Source organism: Sceloporus undulatus, chromosome 4 (assembly GCF_019175285.1).
Source record: "Sceloporus undulatus isolate JIND9_A2432 ecotype Alabama chromosome 4, SceUnd_v1.1, whole genome shotgun sequence".
Lineage (NCBI taxonomy): Eukaryota > Metazoa > Chordata > Lepidosauria > Squamata > Phrynosomatidae > Sceloporus > Sceloporus undulatus.
In genome coordinates this window covers 241,042,708-241,062,166 of record NC_056525.1, presented here as the reverse complement: position 1 = coordinate 241,062,166, position 19,459 = coordinate 241,042,708, and the positions used below count along the sequence as shown (strand labels likewise).

The 19,459-nt window shown below is 39.3% G+C and overlaps 1 protein-coding gene across 5 annotated transcripts in view; it reads right to left on the bottom strand.

Annotated features, from left to right (window-relative positions):
* KHDRBS3 (KH RNA binding domain containing, signal transduction associated 3) overlaps positions 1–19,459 on the bottom strand; it is a 141,999-nt gene that overhangs the window by 33,963 nt on the left and 88,577 nt on the right. For all 5 annotated transcript variants that reach the window (XM_042462424.1, XM_042462423.1, XM_042462420.1 and 2 more), the window contains 2 exons: positions 16,702–16,894; positions 9,350–9,432 (listed from right to left, as the gene is read on the bottom strand). In XM_042462424.1, coding sequence (XP_042318358.1) covers positions 9,350–9,432; positions 16,702–16,894 — 276 coding nt within the window. The remainder of the gene's footprint in view (positions 1–9,349; positions 9,433–16,701; positions 16,895–19,459) is intronic.

Below are 19,459 nucleotides of genomic sequence, written 5' to 3'. Positions count from 1 at the left end.
CACCACATATGTATATATAATCCCACTTCATTACATCCTCTCCATAGAATCATAGAATCGTAGAGTTGGAAGAGACCACAAGGACCATCCAGTCCAACCCCCTGCCATGCAGGAAATCACAATCAAAGCATCCCTGACAGATGGCCATCCAACCTCTGTTTGAAGACCTCTGAGGAAGGAGACTATCTCTATTATGTAATCTCACTGGTGTCAAGTACCATTTCCAGATCAGCTTATAATAATTTTCCTTAATTCGTACCGATAGATTTTTCAAATGCCTTTGTTCCCAAATTTTATTCCATTCTTTTTCACATAATTTATATCCTAATTCTTCTTCCCATATCTCTTTCCAAATATTTTGGTTTCTTTTTTTTCTTTTATTCTCCATTAACATTTTATAAATTAAGCAGAGCAGTGGAGGACAGATGGTCTTGGAGATGTCTCAGTCATAGGGTCACCATGAGTTGAGAGCGACTCGAGGGCAGTTAACAACAAAACCCCACATGGCTAGAAAGAGGAAGGACCTGCCTGCATCAATTTCTCTCCAGTACCACTTGAATTGAGAACAGCCACATCTTGACAAAATGTAGATTGCGATTAACATTGTCATCACACCCCCCCCCCAGTACGATTTTAACATCTCTGCCTGATGAAGCCGTCAGTGGAGCTTTGAAAGTGTGCAACATGTATTTTGTGTATTTTGGTTGTCCCAATAAGGGTATCACTGTTTTGTGGACTCTGGATGTTACTGTACTTTCATCCCCAGACAGGTGTCTTAAATCTTGCTCAGGTATTCAGGTCAGAATCAACTGCAATGTGTAAGGAGAGAGAACAGCTAAATCCCACCTGTCTCTCTTGTTGCTCTTGTCATGTGGAGCATGGTAACCTGAAAGAGAGAAGCTCTCCATATGATTCAGAACACCCAAACCATGTGAAGGCTGAAAGCAGAGGATACTTTACTCTTCAGTATATTGTTCTCCGCATTAACAGAGGGCATAGGGCTACCCTGTTCATTCTCCTCGTGCATTGTTCCTCCTTTCTTAAACACCTTCAGTTATCTTTGTATGCCCACAATCTAGTGCTTAGTACAACACATTCTTTATGCTGTCTTTCAGTGACAAGTCTGGAAGATATTAGGCATGCTGCCTTAGTGATCATTCCAACCTGCAACACTAATACAGAGTGTCTTGGTGTGTTTTCTCGATTTTAAGTACATCACCTCCTACTGTAGAGATACTTTTGCTTAGCCTAATGTCACCATGCATCATTTTTGAGATGCAAAGTAGGAAGTGCAGCCAACTTGTGCTTCGTTTCCCCTTTTGTTCTTGAGCTCATCAAAAGTGGAACTTGTATAATGATAGCAAAGTGCATGAAAGAAGGAAATATGAATTATATTCCCCTTCACTCAGCTGCAGTAATACCTGAAATGGCCAGTGCTTCAGCACTCAGTGTCTTGTGGTTTTGCATGTGGACATTATCTGCAAGAACATGACATCAAGAAGCCAGGATCACAACTGAGTTACATCAGGCTGCTAGCCTAAACACATGTGGCCAAGTCCTGCTGAAGTTAACAGCCAGGCATTTTGCCCTGGAATGAAAGAATGCCTCTAGTTGCAAATAATGGGTCATTCGATCATTACACAGATCTGGGAACAGGTACTGCCTCAGGGCTTAGCTTGTCCAGCTAGGACTGAGCCTCAAAGCCCTCATCTTAGATACCAAGTTCTTAGAGGGAATTCAATAGGACTTTAACTGCAGGCAAGACTGTAGACTTAGTGCTCAAAACAGTACATTTTTAGGTATGCCCTGAAGACATTCAGTATGATGCTGGCAATTAAATTTTAGTACAGCTTTTAAATCTCGACACTACCACTTCTACACATCTGCCTCCAATGAATATCTCCAAACTTGAATTTTCTAATTAAACACACATATACAAAAAGAAAAGAAGATTTTTACAAGTTGCCTTTGCAGCAGCAGAACACCAGTCAGTCAGTAATTGATAACTGCAGGATAGTATACAACAGCTCTGGTGCGCTCAGCCTCTTAAATAAGTAATAATAATAATAATAAAATCTTTATTTATATCCCGCCCTTCCAAAAAGATCAGGGCGGCTTACAATATGCAACAGGTGCAATTGAATACAGGATTAAAAACATATAACAATCAATACAATACATAGTCTAAAAACAATAAAAGCCCCGTTAGCCCATCCTCATGGCCACGGAAGAGGAGGGAGGCCCACAGGATATTTAATCGGGGAATGCCTGCTTGAATAGGAAGGTTTTGAGGTCCTTCCTAAATTGGGCCAGGGTGGTAGATGAGCGGAGCTCTGTGGGCAGCGTGTTCCAAAGGGCTGGGGCAGCTGTGGAAAAGGCCCTTCTTGAGGTAGAAGCTAGCCTGGCCCCAGGCACCTTCAGCAATTGCTGCCCAGATGTTCTGAGGGTGCGAGGCGGATTGTACGGGGAGAGGCGGTCCTTTAGGTACCCTGGGCCCAAGCCATTTAGGGCTTTATAGGTAATAACCAACGCCTTATATTGAGCTCGGAAGCGAATGGGCAGCCAGTGAAGATCTTTAAGCACAGGTGTTATGTGGCTGGTCCTGGATACGCCAGTGACCAGCCGGGCTGCCATATTCTGTACCATTTGGAGCTTCCGAGTTTGGTATAAGGGTTGCCCCATGTAGAGTACATTGCAGAAGTCCAATCTCGAAGTTACCAGAGCATGTACAACAGTTTCTAGGTCCCTCCGGTCCAGGTATGGGCGCAGCTGGCGAATCAGCCGAAGCTGGTAACAAGTGTTCTTGACCGTCGCATTCACCTGAGCGGTCAGATGAAGCGACGAGTCAAGAAGCACTCCCAGACTGTGCACGGAGTCCTTCACAGGGAGCGTGATCCCGTTCAGGACAGGTGGAACCACCGCCATTCCTGGACCGGGGGAACCTATCACTAGTACCTCCGTTTTCTCTGGATTTAGTTTGAGTCGGTTTTTCCTCATCCAGCCCATTACTGACTCCAGTACTATGGCTTTCATATATGAAATAATTTCTCTGCAATACACTTGTTTTGCTTTACTCCACTATCATTCCTGAGAGGTCTCCGTTGCTTAATTTAGTTCTCAACTGTATGAGCCACTGCAGTTTCTGAACACCCCTAGAATTACAGCATTTGGTTATATGTGCATTTCCAAGATAGAATTTTTTTTCCTAAGTGGCTCTGGGATCACAAAGAAATCAGTAAAAACCATAACCCTACACAGCTAAGGAAAGGGCATTGGGTCATAACATGCCAAAGTATCCATAGTGGGGGGAGGGGGGGGAATTCAATACAATGCATTAGAGAAAAATTTTTTTTACTGATTATTATTGAGAAGTAAGAAGTTTAGAGCATGATGCTGCTGCTCAAAGGTTTATCAAATCCAGCATGCCATTCACACAGAGACCAACCAACTGTCATGGGGAATCCACAAAAAGGACATGGGTGCAACTGCAACTTGTCACTGAGTTTCCCAAGCAATGGGAATTCAGAGGCATTCTGTTGCTATGGTCCTGACTAATGGAGACACTGAAAACAGCCATTATGACTAGTAGCCAGAGGCAGCTCTATCTTCCACACACTCTTCCAATTGCCTTTTAAAACCACTTCTTGTGTTAGCAAATTCTACAGTCTAACTACAAGTTGTGCAAGGAAGCACTTCCCCTTCTAACACTCCTGAACGTACCAGTACTCAACTTCAGTGGATACCCCTAACTCAACATTCTGCTAAACTGTAGTGGTTTGAATGTTGGACTACAACTCTGAAGACCAGGGTTCAATTCCTAGCTTGGCCATAAAACCCACTGGGTGACCTTGGGCAAGTCACACACTCTCAGCCTCAGGGGAAGGCAATGGCAATCCTCCTCTGAACAAATTTTGCCAAGAAAACCCCATTATAGTTTCAACTTAGGGTTGCTTTAGATTGGAAATGACTTGAAGGCACACAATAGCAATAACAAGTACATTTCTAAACTGCTTATCAGTGCACTTAAGCATTCCCTAAGCAGTTTACAAAGTGTAAGCTAATTGCCCCCAATAAGCTGGGTACTCATTTTACCGGCCTCGGAAGGATGCAAGCCTGAGTTGAGCTTGACCCCCCTTGGCTGGGATTGAACTCGCAACCTTATGGTTTGTGAGTGAGTGGCTGCAGTATTGGCATTTAAGCACTGTGCCACCAGGGTGCACGCGCACACACATACAAATAAATGTGAAAATGCTTCCTTAGACTTCAGTGTCTCCAGCCTCACAATCATCTAGTTGACTTTTTATACCTTGTTTAGCACTGCAATAATTATTTTCTGGTGTGGCATTCCTAGTGCAGTCACACTATAGATTAATTTAAGCAAATGTCAGGCAGTACAATACAGGCAGTTTTATTCTAATTCAATTTCTGATTATGCCCAAAAAGGAATTCATTTTTTAAAAAAAGTCATTGTGTTGACATTTTCACTGACTCATCACAACCCCACTGATCTACCATATTCCCAAGCCCACAATTTCTTTGTCAGCCATAGCCAGCTGAGAACCCTGTGTTCACAAGAAGTTAAGAATTATCTATTTTTTGCTCAAATATGCATCCCTTTGTATTTGCTTACACTGACTCTTATTTGCCATTTTAAGTAGATACTATCCTTGAAGCTGGATCAGTTATACTCAGATGCCAAATATCAGCCATACCATGATCACGAAGGCAACAGACATATCTGGTGTCTATGTGTGCAGATTCATGTCAGAAACCACATTTTAGGCAACCTCAACTTTCAACTGATTTGAGGCAAACTATACAGGATTTTACTTGTTCAAAAGTAGTTCTGAAATTGCCTTAGCTTTTGCAATAGACACTGAGGAGAAAAACTCCATTGCATTGTGCAGGAATGAGATACTGAGGCTATCAGTAGTGAATATTAAAGTTACTATGTAAAAGCAAAGACTTTTACCTTTTTACTAGTATGAATACTAATCTACATTTTTCTCAGTTACTGCTCAAAAGTCTTTTCTTCAAAAAGCATACAGCCTTAAGCAAAGTGACCAACTCAAAAACAATTCTATAAAATGCTTTCAGAGTCTTCTGAAATGCTGTCAGATTGAACCTGGAGACTGGAAACGATCAGGTTGAGAGACAGAAAAAGGAAACCTCCACATGGCACTGGGCACAAAACTATTTCCCTCCCCTTTCCCCTGCAACCTTGTCACATAATCCAAATTTCAGTAACAAACCTCATTCTCTGCCATGTTAACTCTCTGCAGCATCTGTCACTGCTATGAATGGTTGATCATAAGTACCTCAGTAGTCATCTCAGTGCTATTAAGCAGATGGCAGTGCTAAATCCAAATGATGTAGTACATCTCCCCGGTGGACTTTGTTTCCATACTCCACCATTATTCCACAATTCCTCTGTGATAAATCCTACGTATTCTAGAGAACATTAAATAGTGAGCCGACATCGACAACTGATTTATTAACAGTGGGTTGCATTTGCTCCTGTTATCGTCTTTGCAAACACTTGTGAGGACGAACCCTCAAGGCACATAGGCCATTGGCCTAATTTCACATAATGCGATGTTTTTAAAACAGATTCTGCATTTCAGCACTATTTGTCTTTATAAAATGTGTCTAATCTGCCACGTGCAGAACTTTTAAAAATATGCCTGTTAAAATCTTGTCCTTCCTCTAAGGGAAGATCTAATCAGGCATTGCTTAAAAAAAGAAGACACAGTTACTCTAGTGCTGACGCTCGCCACCAGAATTGTTGACTTTCAGCCACAGTTTGAAGAACTGAATTCTTCATCCTCTAAATCTGAATATGATTACTGGGTGGCAATTCAAGGAGAATTATAACATAATTCTGCAGCATTCCATAAATATCCTAGGGACAGGAGTTAAGCAAAAGCATAAAGACAGTCACAGTGCATGCATTAACACAGGAGCAGACGCACAGAAGCCAGTATATATGGAGCGTTTAAACATCAGAAATTCGAAATCCAGCCTGACAGAATCCACAAAAAATCAAGTCACTTATCCATCTAGGGTAGCTTTTAAGAGAAGATTGCTCAAAGCACTGGGCAAAAGGTGCCTGCCCATCTTTGGTGTAGCCATCTGGACCGTGTTCAAAATCTAGCTTTTGACAGTTTGATATTCAAACAGCTTGTCCAAAATCAATATAAACAAGCATTCGGTAACACCCAGTCTTCAAAACAGACTTCCGTATGGTTGGTCTCGATACTCATTGTGTCACATCAGAATGGCACAGCACCAGCTTGTACCATTAAACACTTTTCAAATGGAGCAGCTAATTTCTACTAAACGTCATCCCACAACATTATAGAATTACATCATCTTTCTTAGTTTAGTCCATGACTACAGCCAGGAAAAATCCCAGCAGGTTCAATACACATTCTAGTCAGTTCTAAAGATAATTCACTTAGAGGTCCAGTGAAGGGTCCACAAACTGTGTTGCTGGGAATCCATTTCTTCAGGACCAATGCGATTGCATGTGTCTAGGCAACAAGAATTAAAATTTGTTGGATGCCAAGATCATGCCTCCCTCCCCAAATCGATCTCCACAACAAAGAAAAATATAAATGCATTTCTTTAGTAACTTAATTGAGTTATATGAGAAAACTGACACATAACTTCTGAAAACACAGTTGCCTTATTTTCCGTGAAAATTGCCATGTCTTGGATTTGATGCATAATACCCCAAAGGCACCCATTCCCATCTGATCTTGGAGGTTAAGTAGGAACATCCCTGGTTAGTACTGGGATGGGGGACTGCCAACAAATATCAGGTGCTTTAGGCCACATTTCAGAGGAAAGACCTGGCAAAGCGACTCTGAGTATTCCTTGCCTGAAAAAATCCTATGAAATTCATGGGGTCACCATCAGTTGAAAGGTGACTTGAAGGCAAAAACATACACTTGGATTTGATAGTTATATGGTAGTAAAATGACTGTGTACAGTTGGCCCTCCATTTTCACAGATTCTTTAACTACAGATTCAAGCATCCATGGCTTGTGGAATTATTCAAAAATATATAAAATCCAAAAAAGCAAACCTTGACTTTTCCATTTTATATAAGCGACACCATTTTGCTATCCATTACATTTAATGGGACTTGAACACCCATGAATTTGGGCATCCACAGAAGATCCCGGAACCATCCCCCAGTGGATATATCAAGGGCCCACTGTACTAAATAAGGTTTCATAGTGAATCATTTAATTTGCTTTGAAATGATATAAAATTGTTTGCTTTCACTGTAAATAAATTGTAAGTGAGCCAAACTTACAATCAGAAACCTATAATATATGACCACAGTTCAGTCCAAAGATATGTTCACATACTCTGTGGGCTGTACTGTTGGAAACAAAGATGATGGCCTTTGGATAAACAGAAATATATTCTGGCTATGAAAAAGAGGAAGACATTTTGTGAGACAAATTATGTGGCCAAAGAGAGCAAGAAATAAAGACCTAAGCCCAACTGGAGTAAGCCCACCAAATTTGGGGGACCTTCATAAGTAGGAGGGGGGTGTTGAAATTTTTTTGGCCCAACCCACTCCCAAAATATAAACACAGTTGTCACTGTTGCTTTTGAAATTGTAAACTGCCAATTTGAAGGATTGTCGGTATAATTTGATTTTTTTTCTGATCACTGATAGAACCATGTCAACAAAAAGTGTGGAATTTTCAAGTGTTGAACTCCAGGCCATCATGAAATTCCTGATCCCATAGAAGAAAACTCCAAAGTAAATCCATAAGTGTATGATGCAGACACTGAGAGTCAAGTACCCATCCCGCCCAATGTGAAAAAATGATGTGCCAAACTTTCAGCATGATGGTTTTGAGATCAAAGATGAAGCAAGGTCTGGGAGGCCTTCAACAGTGTCAACTCTTGAAATTATTAAGTGTGTTCATGACCTGATTTTGGCAAAAATCTCACAGAATAATTGCTGAAACACTAGAGAAAGCCTGGGAATATCTGGGCTAGGCCCAGCCAAGTGGGTACCAAAATGTTTGAATGATAACCAAAAATAAAACTGAGTGGATACTTCCAAGTTGATTTTATAGCATTTTAAATAATTTTTTGGAACAACTCATCATAGTTAATGAAACATGGTTACATCACTATGATCAAGAGACCCAACAAAACAAACAAGCTTCATTTATATACCGCTTCATACCGCCTAAGCAGTGTCTAAGCAGTTTACAACTGTAAGCTAATTTGCCCCCAACAATCTGGGTACTCATTTTAGTGACCTGAGTCAAGCTTGAGCCTTTTTGCTGATCTTGAACTCGCAACCTTATGGTTTTGAGTGAGTGGCTGCAGTACAGCATTTAACCACTGCAATAGTCTTTGCAGAGGTGGCACTCAGGTTCTCCACAGCCAAAGAATCCAAGACTCAAAGGTCAGCAGGAAAAAATCATGACCAGAGTTTTTTGGATAGTAAAGATATTTGGATGACTACCTTCTGAAGGGCCAAATAGTTAATGAGGAATACTACTCTAACTTGTTGTGTTGATCAAAGGAGGAATTGAAGGAAAAATGTTGAGGGAAACTGTGGAAAGGTGTTCTCTTTTTGCATGATAATGTACCTGCTCACAGGGCTGGCAAAACAATGAATATTATAATGAATCTGGGGTCTGATGGTCATTCACTTCTTGGTCGGGCTGAGAACTTTTCAGCACTTCCTTGTATATGTTGGATTAATTTATTCAATGGGTCTATTCTAACTGGGTCTAACAACTGGATTTAGATCAACGCTGTCTAATTCAGGGAGGGACTAGAACTCATTAGTCTGGCACAGATTAGATCTCTTGATAGTTTTAGTTGAAAGGATCAAGCAGGAGGTGATGGGAAACACTTGTGCCTGAGTCCACAGAGAGCTGCTGCTATTCACTAGACAACAGGAACTAATATAGGATACTAGATGGACAAATAGTCTGACTTTATAATCTTACACCAAGAATCCTACTCCTGTCAACAAGAACAGGACAATAATCCTGAATTAATAACACTCAGCCCATTAAATATCAAAATTTTAACAACTACAGTGGACCCTTGTTATACGCTGGGGATCTTGGTTCCAAGATCCCCCATGTATAACAAAATCCGCGTATGCTCAAGTCCCATTAAATATAATGACATAGAAAAGTGGTGTCCCTTATAAAAATGGAAAATCAAGGTTTGATATTTGAAATTTATACTTTTTTTGAACATTTTCAAATTGTGGATGGTTGAATCAGTGTATAAGAAATCCATGTGTAAGAAGGGCCAACTGTACTCTTAAGATGCACTGAACCTTCTTCCTTACCTCTGTGCAGAAGTATTATAGCTGTTATCATAGGAATCATAGCTCTGTTCATCATACGAAGTGCCATATCCATCGTCATAATCCTGGAAAAACAAGGCAGTATTACAATCCAGAGAATGACTTCAGAGCTCTTAAGAACTCCACGCTTTGCAGTTCAAATAACATTCTTTCCTGAAACTTAAATTCACTGACAGTACTGCAGGTACAGATTAATACACAGAAAGTGGATATAAAGAGAACTAAAACTAGCTCGTGTATTCAAGAAAGCTTTATACACCTTTCTCTTGAACATCAGTCCTTTGTGTTATAAGGTGAATCTCAGAAACAGACGGCAGTATGGGCATGGACAATCTGCCTTGAATGGAAAACTGACAAAAAGCACCGAGAACATCCAATAGGTCTTTCCATCCTGGCTCAACAATGGAGGACAAAGTTGAGCTGCTGGAGTAATAATTAACAAACTAAAAACTTGCCCTACAGGTTACTATTGTCCACCGTGTGTGTGTGTGTGTGTGTGTGTGTGTGTGTGTGTGTGTGTAATTTTCTACTGCCTGTTATTGAGACAAAAGGTCTCTCCAACTTTCACACAGATTTCATCCTTAGCTGTTCTTCCTATCTCTCTTTTCAGGTTTCTACTACTGTACTATCACATACATTCTCTTCTCATTTCTGAACACTAAAAAAGTCACATGTGCTCCAAAAAAAATGAAGGCATGCTTCAGTTTCCTCTCACAACCAAATCTGTCCACCACCTCCAACAAAGCCATCAGCAGGGTACTGGGTCTCCTCAATGTCTAGGTTAAGTATATTATGCCCCATCAAATCTGGTGAATATGATGGAACACATTTTAATTGCCCTTATGATGTGCTCACTCTCCATGGGACCTGATTCAGCAAAAAGCGAGAGATATGATAAGAGCACTTGTCTGATCACATCATCATTCTGATTTAGCTCTTTAAGTAGGTCCTTTGAGGCAAGTCCCATAAGGACTGCTTCAATAAGTTTTAACAGATGATTTCAACTGATCTCAGAGGTCAGAATATTTTTTTTCTACTCAGAGGAAACAGCCATGACCAAAGTGTTCACACCAAATTTTAGGCCAGGTAAAAGCAGAAGAGTCATTTCTTCTCTTACCTGGAGAAACACAAACTCAGTACATTAATCTTTGATGCTGATTTCACCCATGCATTTTTACCTTAGATTTCATAAGACGACCTGTCTTGTGAACTACTTATGGCTTGAGCACACAAATAAAACTGACATGACAAAAAAGTAACCATCTCATTAAGATGATTTGACTTAATGGTACACTTGAACTACATCACCAAAACAGAAGGTAAGAGACTCATCTGAAATTCTCCTACAACCCACGGATTCTCTTTAAATAGCAATCATCAAGTGGAGCTCAAGAATTCTTTAAAGCTTGCCCTTAATTAGGTTTGACATCTTCATGTTAATGTTTTCTGTGTTTGAAGTTTCAAGTGCTGCACATTTATTTTAATTTGTCGAGTTCTGAATATAAATTGATATCCTATGAATTTTAAATAAATTTCAGAGATATGAATTTGAAGAGAAATTAGGGCCACTCTTGGTTTTCGAAATGCAAAACCCCCCACAGTCCTAGAGAGTTCTGTCTGGTCACGTTATTGCAAATTATGTATTTCTTTTCTTTTCTAATTTTAGGAGAGAAAGATATTATGCTCATTATAATTGTGCTTCCTTGGTTACTTAAGACTAGGTTTAATTAAATTGTTTAGCAACATTATGTAAGTAGCCTACTAAAATTCCGTTTTTGATAAGTATTACATTAAATTACTTGAGTAACTGTTCAAGTTAAAAAAACAAAAACAAATCCCCAAACCTCCAATTTTTTTTTTGTGCTAAGAGCACTAACTTAAGAGACACCAGAATAATGGAGCTCTTTTCAAAAGACACTTTCGGAGTCATCAGAATTTCTAGAAAGCACCCTTGGTTTCAGGATCAATACACACATTTGTGTTTTTAGTGTACCCCCCAAAATATTTTGATTTACAAATGTAAAATGTATGTGTGACCAGCAGGTATCTATCTTACATTAGAGTACTTTTGTCAAAAGAATCAGAAGTGGTTATGGTTCCCTAAGCATGTTATACACATTGAGTGGAAGTCAGTTTGCTGCTGTCTCATGTAAGGGGAAGGCTTTGGGAACAGTGGAAAAAACCCTTAAGACTTGAGGCTGAAGGCCTTGAGGGGATAATTTTCTGCTTTCTGTAACTAGCTCAGGGATCTAGGGCCACAATGAAAGAATGCTCTTTGCCCACTACAAAGAATATCACGGCAAGGTGGAAACCAATCTGCTTTGCCCACATCCCACCCTGGACACAGGAGGACCTGTTCGGTGGAGCTTCCTTTCCCCACCAAAATAAACACTCAGCTCCCTGTTCCTTCCCTTTTCCATTTGTACTTGACTCTTAGATGATGCCTATTCCTTTGTGAGCACGTAGGCAGTGACTGGTCTTTTAAGCTCTGCATCACATTTAGAAAATACAGCACCTGGCATTCGTTGGCTGTTCCCTATCCAAGTACTATTTCCAGGAAATATTTAAAGGGATACCATGCTGAGGATGGAGCAAGCTTGTTTTCTGCTGCTCCAGAGACTAGGACATGGAGCAACAGGTTCAAGCTACAGGAAAAGAGATTCCACCTCAATATTAGGAAGAACTTTCTGACAGTAAGAGCTTTTCACAGTGGTACCTATTTATCTACTGTATATACTCAGCTATAAGTCGACCACATATATATGTCAAGGACAGGTTTGGGAGCCAAAATTATGGATTTTTATATGACCCGTGGATAAGCCAACGGTAAAACTTAAGGGCATGTAACAGGTCCCATTATATGGAGCAAAGGATGGAGCAAAGGAAAACAATATTAAAAAAAACTTACAAAATTCCAGCAGACATGACTGTTTTTGCTCACCCTGAAGGCTGGATGGATGAGCTAGTAGAGGGAGGCCAGTGCTTCCAAACATAGATTTCACTGGGAATGATTCCTTTTTTTTAAATAAGAGTTAAGATACAGTACTTACATTGACCTGCAGATAAGTCAACTCAAGTTTTTTGGCTAAAATTTCTAGACTTATGCATGCATATATACAGTACTTGCATTTGTGTTTGCTTTCGAACTGGTTAGGAGAAGCTGGGATTAGTAACAGGATCTCACCCCATCATGTAGCACTTGGGCCTTGAACTGTCAAACTTCTGATCTTCCAATCATCAGAACTGGCATCTTAACCACTAAGTCACATCATCCCACACTGAACTCCCTAGTTACTTTGAAATTACTAGTGCATAATACTTGCCATTAATAAACACATGAATTCCAAACAAGCAAATATATATATATATATATTCTGAATTTCTTTAAGAAGGAAAGAAATAAACTTTTTCTTACCTGTATTTCTAGTTTAGTCATTTCAGTAATTTTGGAAAACCTCTGACTTCTGAAATTAGTTTCCATGCCTATTACCATTATGGAATACTATCTTTTGCCAGGCTATCTAGTTTTAGGATATTTTTAACACCTTTGAGACAGACTTATTTGAGCTATCATAACAATGGGGCACATGTATAATTTTAATATTTAAATCCTAACTTGTTCACTTTTCAACAGATGTTTCTGGTAAGCATGGCAGAGCTTGCCATGGGAGCATTTTGGAAAAACAGATCTAATGAGAAACAGTTGGCTTGAAAGGCATTAACAAACATCCAAATACATCCATTGATCAGCTTGGCCCAATATGTTGTGGAGAGCATAATTACAGCACGCATATGTCCTTTGAGAACTACTCAGCTAAGAAACCTGAAAGAGCATCTCCTCTCATACTTACCTCACCCCATATCTAATTTCTTTAGGTACCATCAGTTAGGTTAAAGAGAAAGAATTTCCAGAAATTTTGAAGCTACAAGTGTGTGGGTGTAGGAACTGGACTTTTGTCCACTTAAAATAATGTTATGACAAATCAATTTGTTCGTAATGAATTTTATGTTTCCGAAGTAACAAGACGACTTCCAATCTCTAAAGAATGTTAACATTGTCTGCCTCCCCCCCCCCAGGTTTCCCAGAACTGGACATTGTACATCTTTAGTCATAGTACTCTTTTACTTTATTGTTGGGTTTATGTTTGATTTTTATTCTGGAATTTTTGCTGCTGCTTTTACCATATGCTGGTCCTTGTTACTATTCAGTTATTTATTTATTTTTTAAGTATGTACTTTCTTTCCCTTTGTTGTGACCTGATTTGTTATAAAAGAATATAAGGTGAGATAGTCATACGCTGGATAAGCATTGCCTTTGCAATGAAGAAGTTAATATTAACACAATATACTATGAGTAATTATATATGGTACATGGAGGGAAACAGAGATGTATAAAGAATATGATAAATATAGAGGAAGGAAGTCACAGAGGTGAATGCAGAGGAGAAGAATGTGAGATGAATGGGGAGTATGTTATATAGTAATAGAGATTGTTGTTGTCGTTGTTGATGTCGGGAATAAGTATTGGGGTATGATATGGTAGATGTTGTGTAATGTTGGTAGTGGTTTCTGTTGGACGATTGATGTATTTTAAAATGGAACTTAATAAAATTATTTTAAAAAAAAGTTATTTATTTATTTTTCAGACACTATCCTGGACTCCATCTTCCTCTGGGCTAGCATGATGGAGCCGTGCAATAGCAATGGCAAACCTTCTCTGAAGACACTTGCCAAGAAAACCCTATGATAGGTTCGCCTTAAGGTCACCATAAGTCAAAAATGACTTGGAGGCACACAACATCACCAACAAGTTAGCTCAACATCCATTGCAATGAAGAGTTGCACTCTTCAGGAGCTCATTTTCATTTTAATAGAGGATGACTATACAACCCCTAGAGTAATGAGAGTCAAAAATTTAATATAATTGTCTGTTTTCTAGCCGGATCAGTGTGTTTTGGGACCATTTGTATTTGATTTCTTTGAGGAGCTCAGAAGCATATTGAGTGTTATATTCACTGAACCTTCCAAATATCCTGATTGTACTTCTGAGATACCTATCACCAAACAGTAACTGGCATGAGTTAACTGAGTTGAAATTCTTGCTCGGGGAGAATCATAGAGTTGGAAGAGACACCAAGGACTATCCAATCAATGCCCTCTCATGCAGGAACACAGAATAAAAGCACCCACAACAGATGACCAGCCAGCCTGTGTTTAAAAACCTCCAAAGAAGGAAACTCCACCACTCAGCATATTCTACTGTTGAAAAATTCTTACTGTCAATGAAGTTTTTCCTAAAGTCTAGAGAGAATCTCTTTTCCTGTAATTTGAACCCAATGCTCGATGTACTAGGTTCTGGAGCAGCAGAAAACAAACTTGCTCCATCTTCAATATTAAGGTCAACCCAGGACACCACAGCTCTAGTCCACATTACTGTATCCTCTATTCCATGCTGAACAAACTAACAGGTACAGACTAGAAAGCAAGGATTACCAGTTTCTACAACTACAATTTTAAGAATACTTACGGAATATGCAGTTAGGATTTTGTTTGTGTTTAATTGTGTTTTGTTTGTTTACGGAAGCACTGCTGGAGAAATTATTTAATTCTTTCTTCTCATGCTATTTCTGTGTTGTAAATCATACTTTTAGTCATGGCTCAGATAAATAAGCCATAACTGTATCATACCTTTATTAACCTAACAGCAGCTTTGGATGCACAGGCAGAAAGGGTTAAGCCCCCACTTCTTCCAGCTTTCCTTCAGTATCAAAATAATGCATCTTTTTGTTTTACTTCTGCTTTGGCTCTTAATCAAAAGGTGTGGTAACAGAGGTGCATCATATTCTCCAGTGTGTGGACCAGGAGACATTCTTCTCCCTCTATAACACTTGAACTCACATCCCACCACTGGTGCCAAGATCCTTAAGACAGATAAAAGGAAGTATACCCTAGCAAAAGACATAGGATGGATCTACACTGTAGAAATAATGCAGTTTGACCCCACTTTAAGTGCTGTAGCTCCATCCTATGGAGTTCTGGGATTTTTAGTTTTACAAGGTCTTTAGCATTGTTTTTTGTGGATTTTTCGGGCCATGTTCTGGAAGTTTATTCCTGATATTTTGGCAGCATCTGTTGCTGGCATATTCAGGGAATGCTGGCATGGAAGTGAGTGGGGTAGAGCCCTTGCTTGAGAGGAAGTGATTTACATGTTAATCTCTGTATTGGTCTCACCCTGGGTGCTTTTCATTTGCACTTGTTGGGTCTTATTTTGGTGTTTTTCAGAACAAGTAGCCAAACTTTATTTAATTTTAGGATTTCCTCTTTCCTGTTGAAGTTGTCCAGGTGTTTGTGGGTTTCAATGGTTTCTCTGTGCATTCTGACCTGAGAGTTGTTGGCATGGTCCAGAATTTCAGTGTTTTCAAATGGCATTTTATGCCCAGGATTGTTTATAACATGTTCTACAGTGTCTCCTATGTTTTTTCCTTCAAGTTTGAACACTGCATTTGGTGGTCCTACATAGACTTGTCCACAGCTGCACAGTATGCAGTAAACTCCTGTTCTTCGCTGAGCGCAGCATTTGCTGGATTTTCTTGGTCAGTTTGTAGATCATTTGGAGATTGTGTTTCCTCACCAGTTTCCCTATTCTGTTGTGATTCCTTTCATGTATGGTAAAAATACCTTCCCTTTTGGTGGTTGTTTGACTTCACTCCTATGGGTTTTTCTGGGTCTGGCAGCCCTTCTGATGTCTGAGCTGGAGTCTTTAGCATTTTCTGCCAAAGAGTGCTGGTGCCTTATAAAATGCTAAATCGCAGGATTATTCAGGATGGAGCCATGGAACTTAATATGGTGTCAAGCTGCATTATTTCTACAGTAGATGACACCCATAATTAATAATAGAATTCATTACCACAGGATGGAGCAATGTCCATCAGCTTGGATGGCTTTGAAGGAGGCTTAGATGAAATCATGAAAAATAAAGATAATCAAGGACTACCAGCCATGATGACTAAACATCATTTCCAGGATTAGGCAACATGCATTTCAGTGGCAAGTATAGGAGTAAAAAGGTACTTATGCCTCACTTGCTGGATTCCCAGTAACAGCCAAGTGACCACTTTGTGAACAGAATGCTGGATTAGAACAAATTTTGGTCTAATTGTGCACAGTTCTTTTTATGTAAAGAAAAACAATTGCACACACTGTCAATAAAAAGTTCTTGGGAAGTCACTTGTTTTCCATAGAATTAATACATACATCACTGTTTTCTGGTCTTCAATAGTCTACTGACTTCCATAGAACTCCCCAGATGAACAATTCTAGATAGCTGTACTCACATATTCTCCATATGTATCCTGCGATGGAGGTGGTGGAAGGGGTCGGTAGCCTGCAGAGGGAGGAACTCCTCTTGCTCTGGGAGTCAAAAGACCTCGGCCACGAGTGATGGGACCTCTGCCAGGGGGTATGCCTCTGGGTGCTGGTGCCCCTCTTGGAACGCCAGTGGGTGGGGGTGGTACACCTCCACGGGTTCTAAAAATATGAATACAGTTTATGGTACAACGTGACATTCAAATTCTTCCGTCCTTCCACAAGACTCAACACTGTAAACTGTAACTTAGGGAACAGTACTGAAACTTAGTGTAAACCAAAGTTCTGTCTATATTACTTTTTAAAAATGTTATAATCTGACATCCCCAGAGGCTCTCCTAGTTACAAACTACAATAAAATACAAAACAAATACAAATCAAAAAGGACCATCATCACAATCAAACAACCAAAAAAAGTCACACAAAATTATAATCAGCTCTCAAAAGCTGCTCTGGTTGTAACCTTTCAGATGTGAGTCAACAATGTTATAAATTTAATATGAACTCAGAAAGACAAAACAAGAGCAAATAACCTGCAAAGGAGAAATTAGATTAGATTAGAGTTCAAGCACATTCTGTTTGCTATGAGATACAAAAAACCTCACCACCATCCCTGTTATCAATCCTGCTAGCTGGACTGGACTAAGAGCATTTAAAAAGGAGAGCATTGCTTCCTCCTGGACCTGAACACATGGTCTACTGCAGTCTTTAGTGTTTTCTTTTACAGTGGATAGAGACAATTAGTGTCCGAACACACAGAAGTTTACATGTTAGATCCTGTGCATAGGAATTGCATAAGAATTTAAACCAAAAAAAGATATGCAAATATATTCAGATATGGAACAATTGCTCTTGCTATAGTGATGCTCAAACATGTATTTCTTCCATTTAACTGCTTAACAATGTGGATGAGCAATAATGTCAAGAAGCCAACCCTTTGGCTGCTTCCCCACCTTAAAAGCACATTTCCAATCCCACTCACCCGCAAATATATCCAGGCAGCCCTAAGCATGTGCATTTAAATTTAAATCATTATAATAAATGCCCACTAACAAGGATATGTGATAGCAAGAGATGTTTGTTTACATAGTGGTTCTGCTATTTAATTGGCAGCTTCATCTGTAAAACAGCCATAAGCATCCAGGAGATAAATCAGCCACTGTTTGAAATTAGTATGCAAATACACCACTGATGGACTCATGAAATGTCTCCTTAATCTCAATAAGCAATCAACATCAAAAATCTTTTGGGCAGACAAAAACCTCCAGCTTCATCTACCCTCAAGCATGTAGCATGCATCAAGATGAATACAAGGGATTTCCAAATATTATTTTACTTGCACTTGCAAACATATTGGTTTTTCTTCCCCTAGAGTACCATGGCCTGAAGACTAATTTTAATTTGAAATGCATCCATTTTCTCTTGAGGAAAACAAATGGTAAAATTAAGTGTTCATAATATAGTGTAAATTAAGTGTTTATAATCTCTCCAGTTTCTTTAAACACTGGCTATATGGTATTTGAAACCATGCACCATTAAAAATTATTCTGCTATTCAATATGTGGATCCTTGTGTTATATCCTGTATGAGAGCCAGCACTGGATTATGACTCTGGAGATCAGGACTTGAATCCCAGCTCAGCCATGAAACCCATTGGGTGACCTTGGGCAAATCACTCGCTCTCAGCCTCACAGGATGACAATAACAAACCCTCTCTGAAGAAACCTGCCAGGAAAACCCTATGATAAGTTTGCCTTAGGATCAATGTAAGTCAGAAATGATTTGAAAGTACACAATATCAACAACAAAACAGTTACAACATGGCAGCATCTCCTGACATTTATTTGCTAACTGTTCCTTATGTGGATCATTTCCTAACTGATGGAATATTTTTAACCCAGAGCCAGGCATAAATTGGGCCATTTTACACTATATACATTTTCCATGGCTCCATATGGTGATTTGAAATGTGTGACGCGCACTAAGGGCCCCTGTGAGGTGGGAGCCTAAGCCATGCAAGCATTGTAACTTTTGCATAAATATCAGAAGATCTAGATTTTTTTAAAAAAAACCCAAAACTGTCTCAAGCATGGAAATAATTAGTTACAAGCACTGTAGGAACCATTAAGAAATTGTTCTCCCTTTTTTCTTTTCTTTTTGGATTGAGGTTGTAGTAGTGAAAGAAGAGGAGCTGTGCTGACTTGAGATAAATTCCAGCTTCCATATTTGTAGAACATCCATGAAAAAAGGCTCCAAAATCTTTGTGCAAGCAGAGCAATGCAAACCAGTAATAAAGGTAATGTCAAGACTAGTGTAACAAGTGAGAATGAAGTCACCAGGAGTTACCTTTCTGGTGCACAAGTTATAAATTGTTGGGGCACTTTATAGCAGCATGGATTTTGTAGTAGAATGTGTCCTTCTCATAAGACCTGGGTAACAATGGGAGTGTCCCCAAATCACCATTTTGCAGTAGACCTGCACTTTTAGAAATTGATATTCAAACCCAAATGTGATTCAAGATTTAAATATATAAATAACTTATATGCTGTCTTTCAGTTATAGAAAATCCGAAGTGAGTTCAAACTATTGTGAAAACTCATGAAATAAAAATTAACCCTCACTAAGAGGATAACAAGAGTTACAAAGCTGCTTTTTACTGCAGCCTGTTAATTTTTCAGCTGGAAGCACTGCCAATTTAAGCCCCGTCTCTTGTATATACAAAAACAT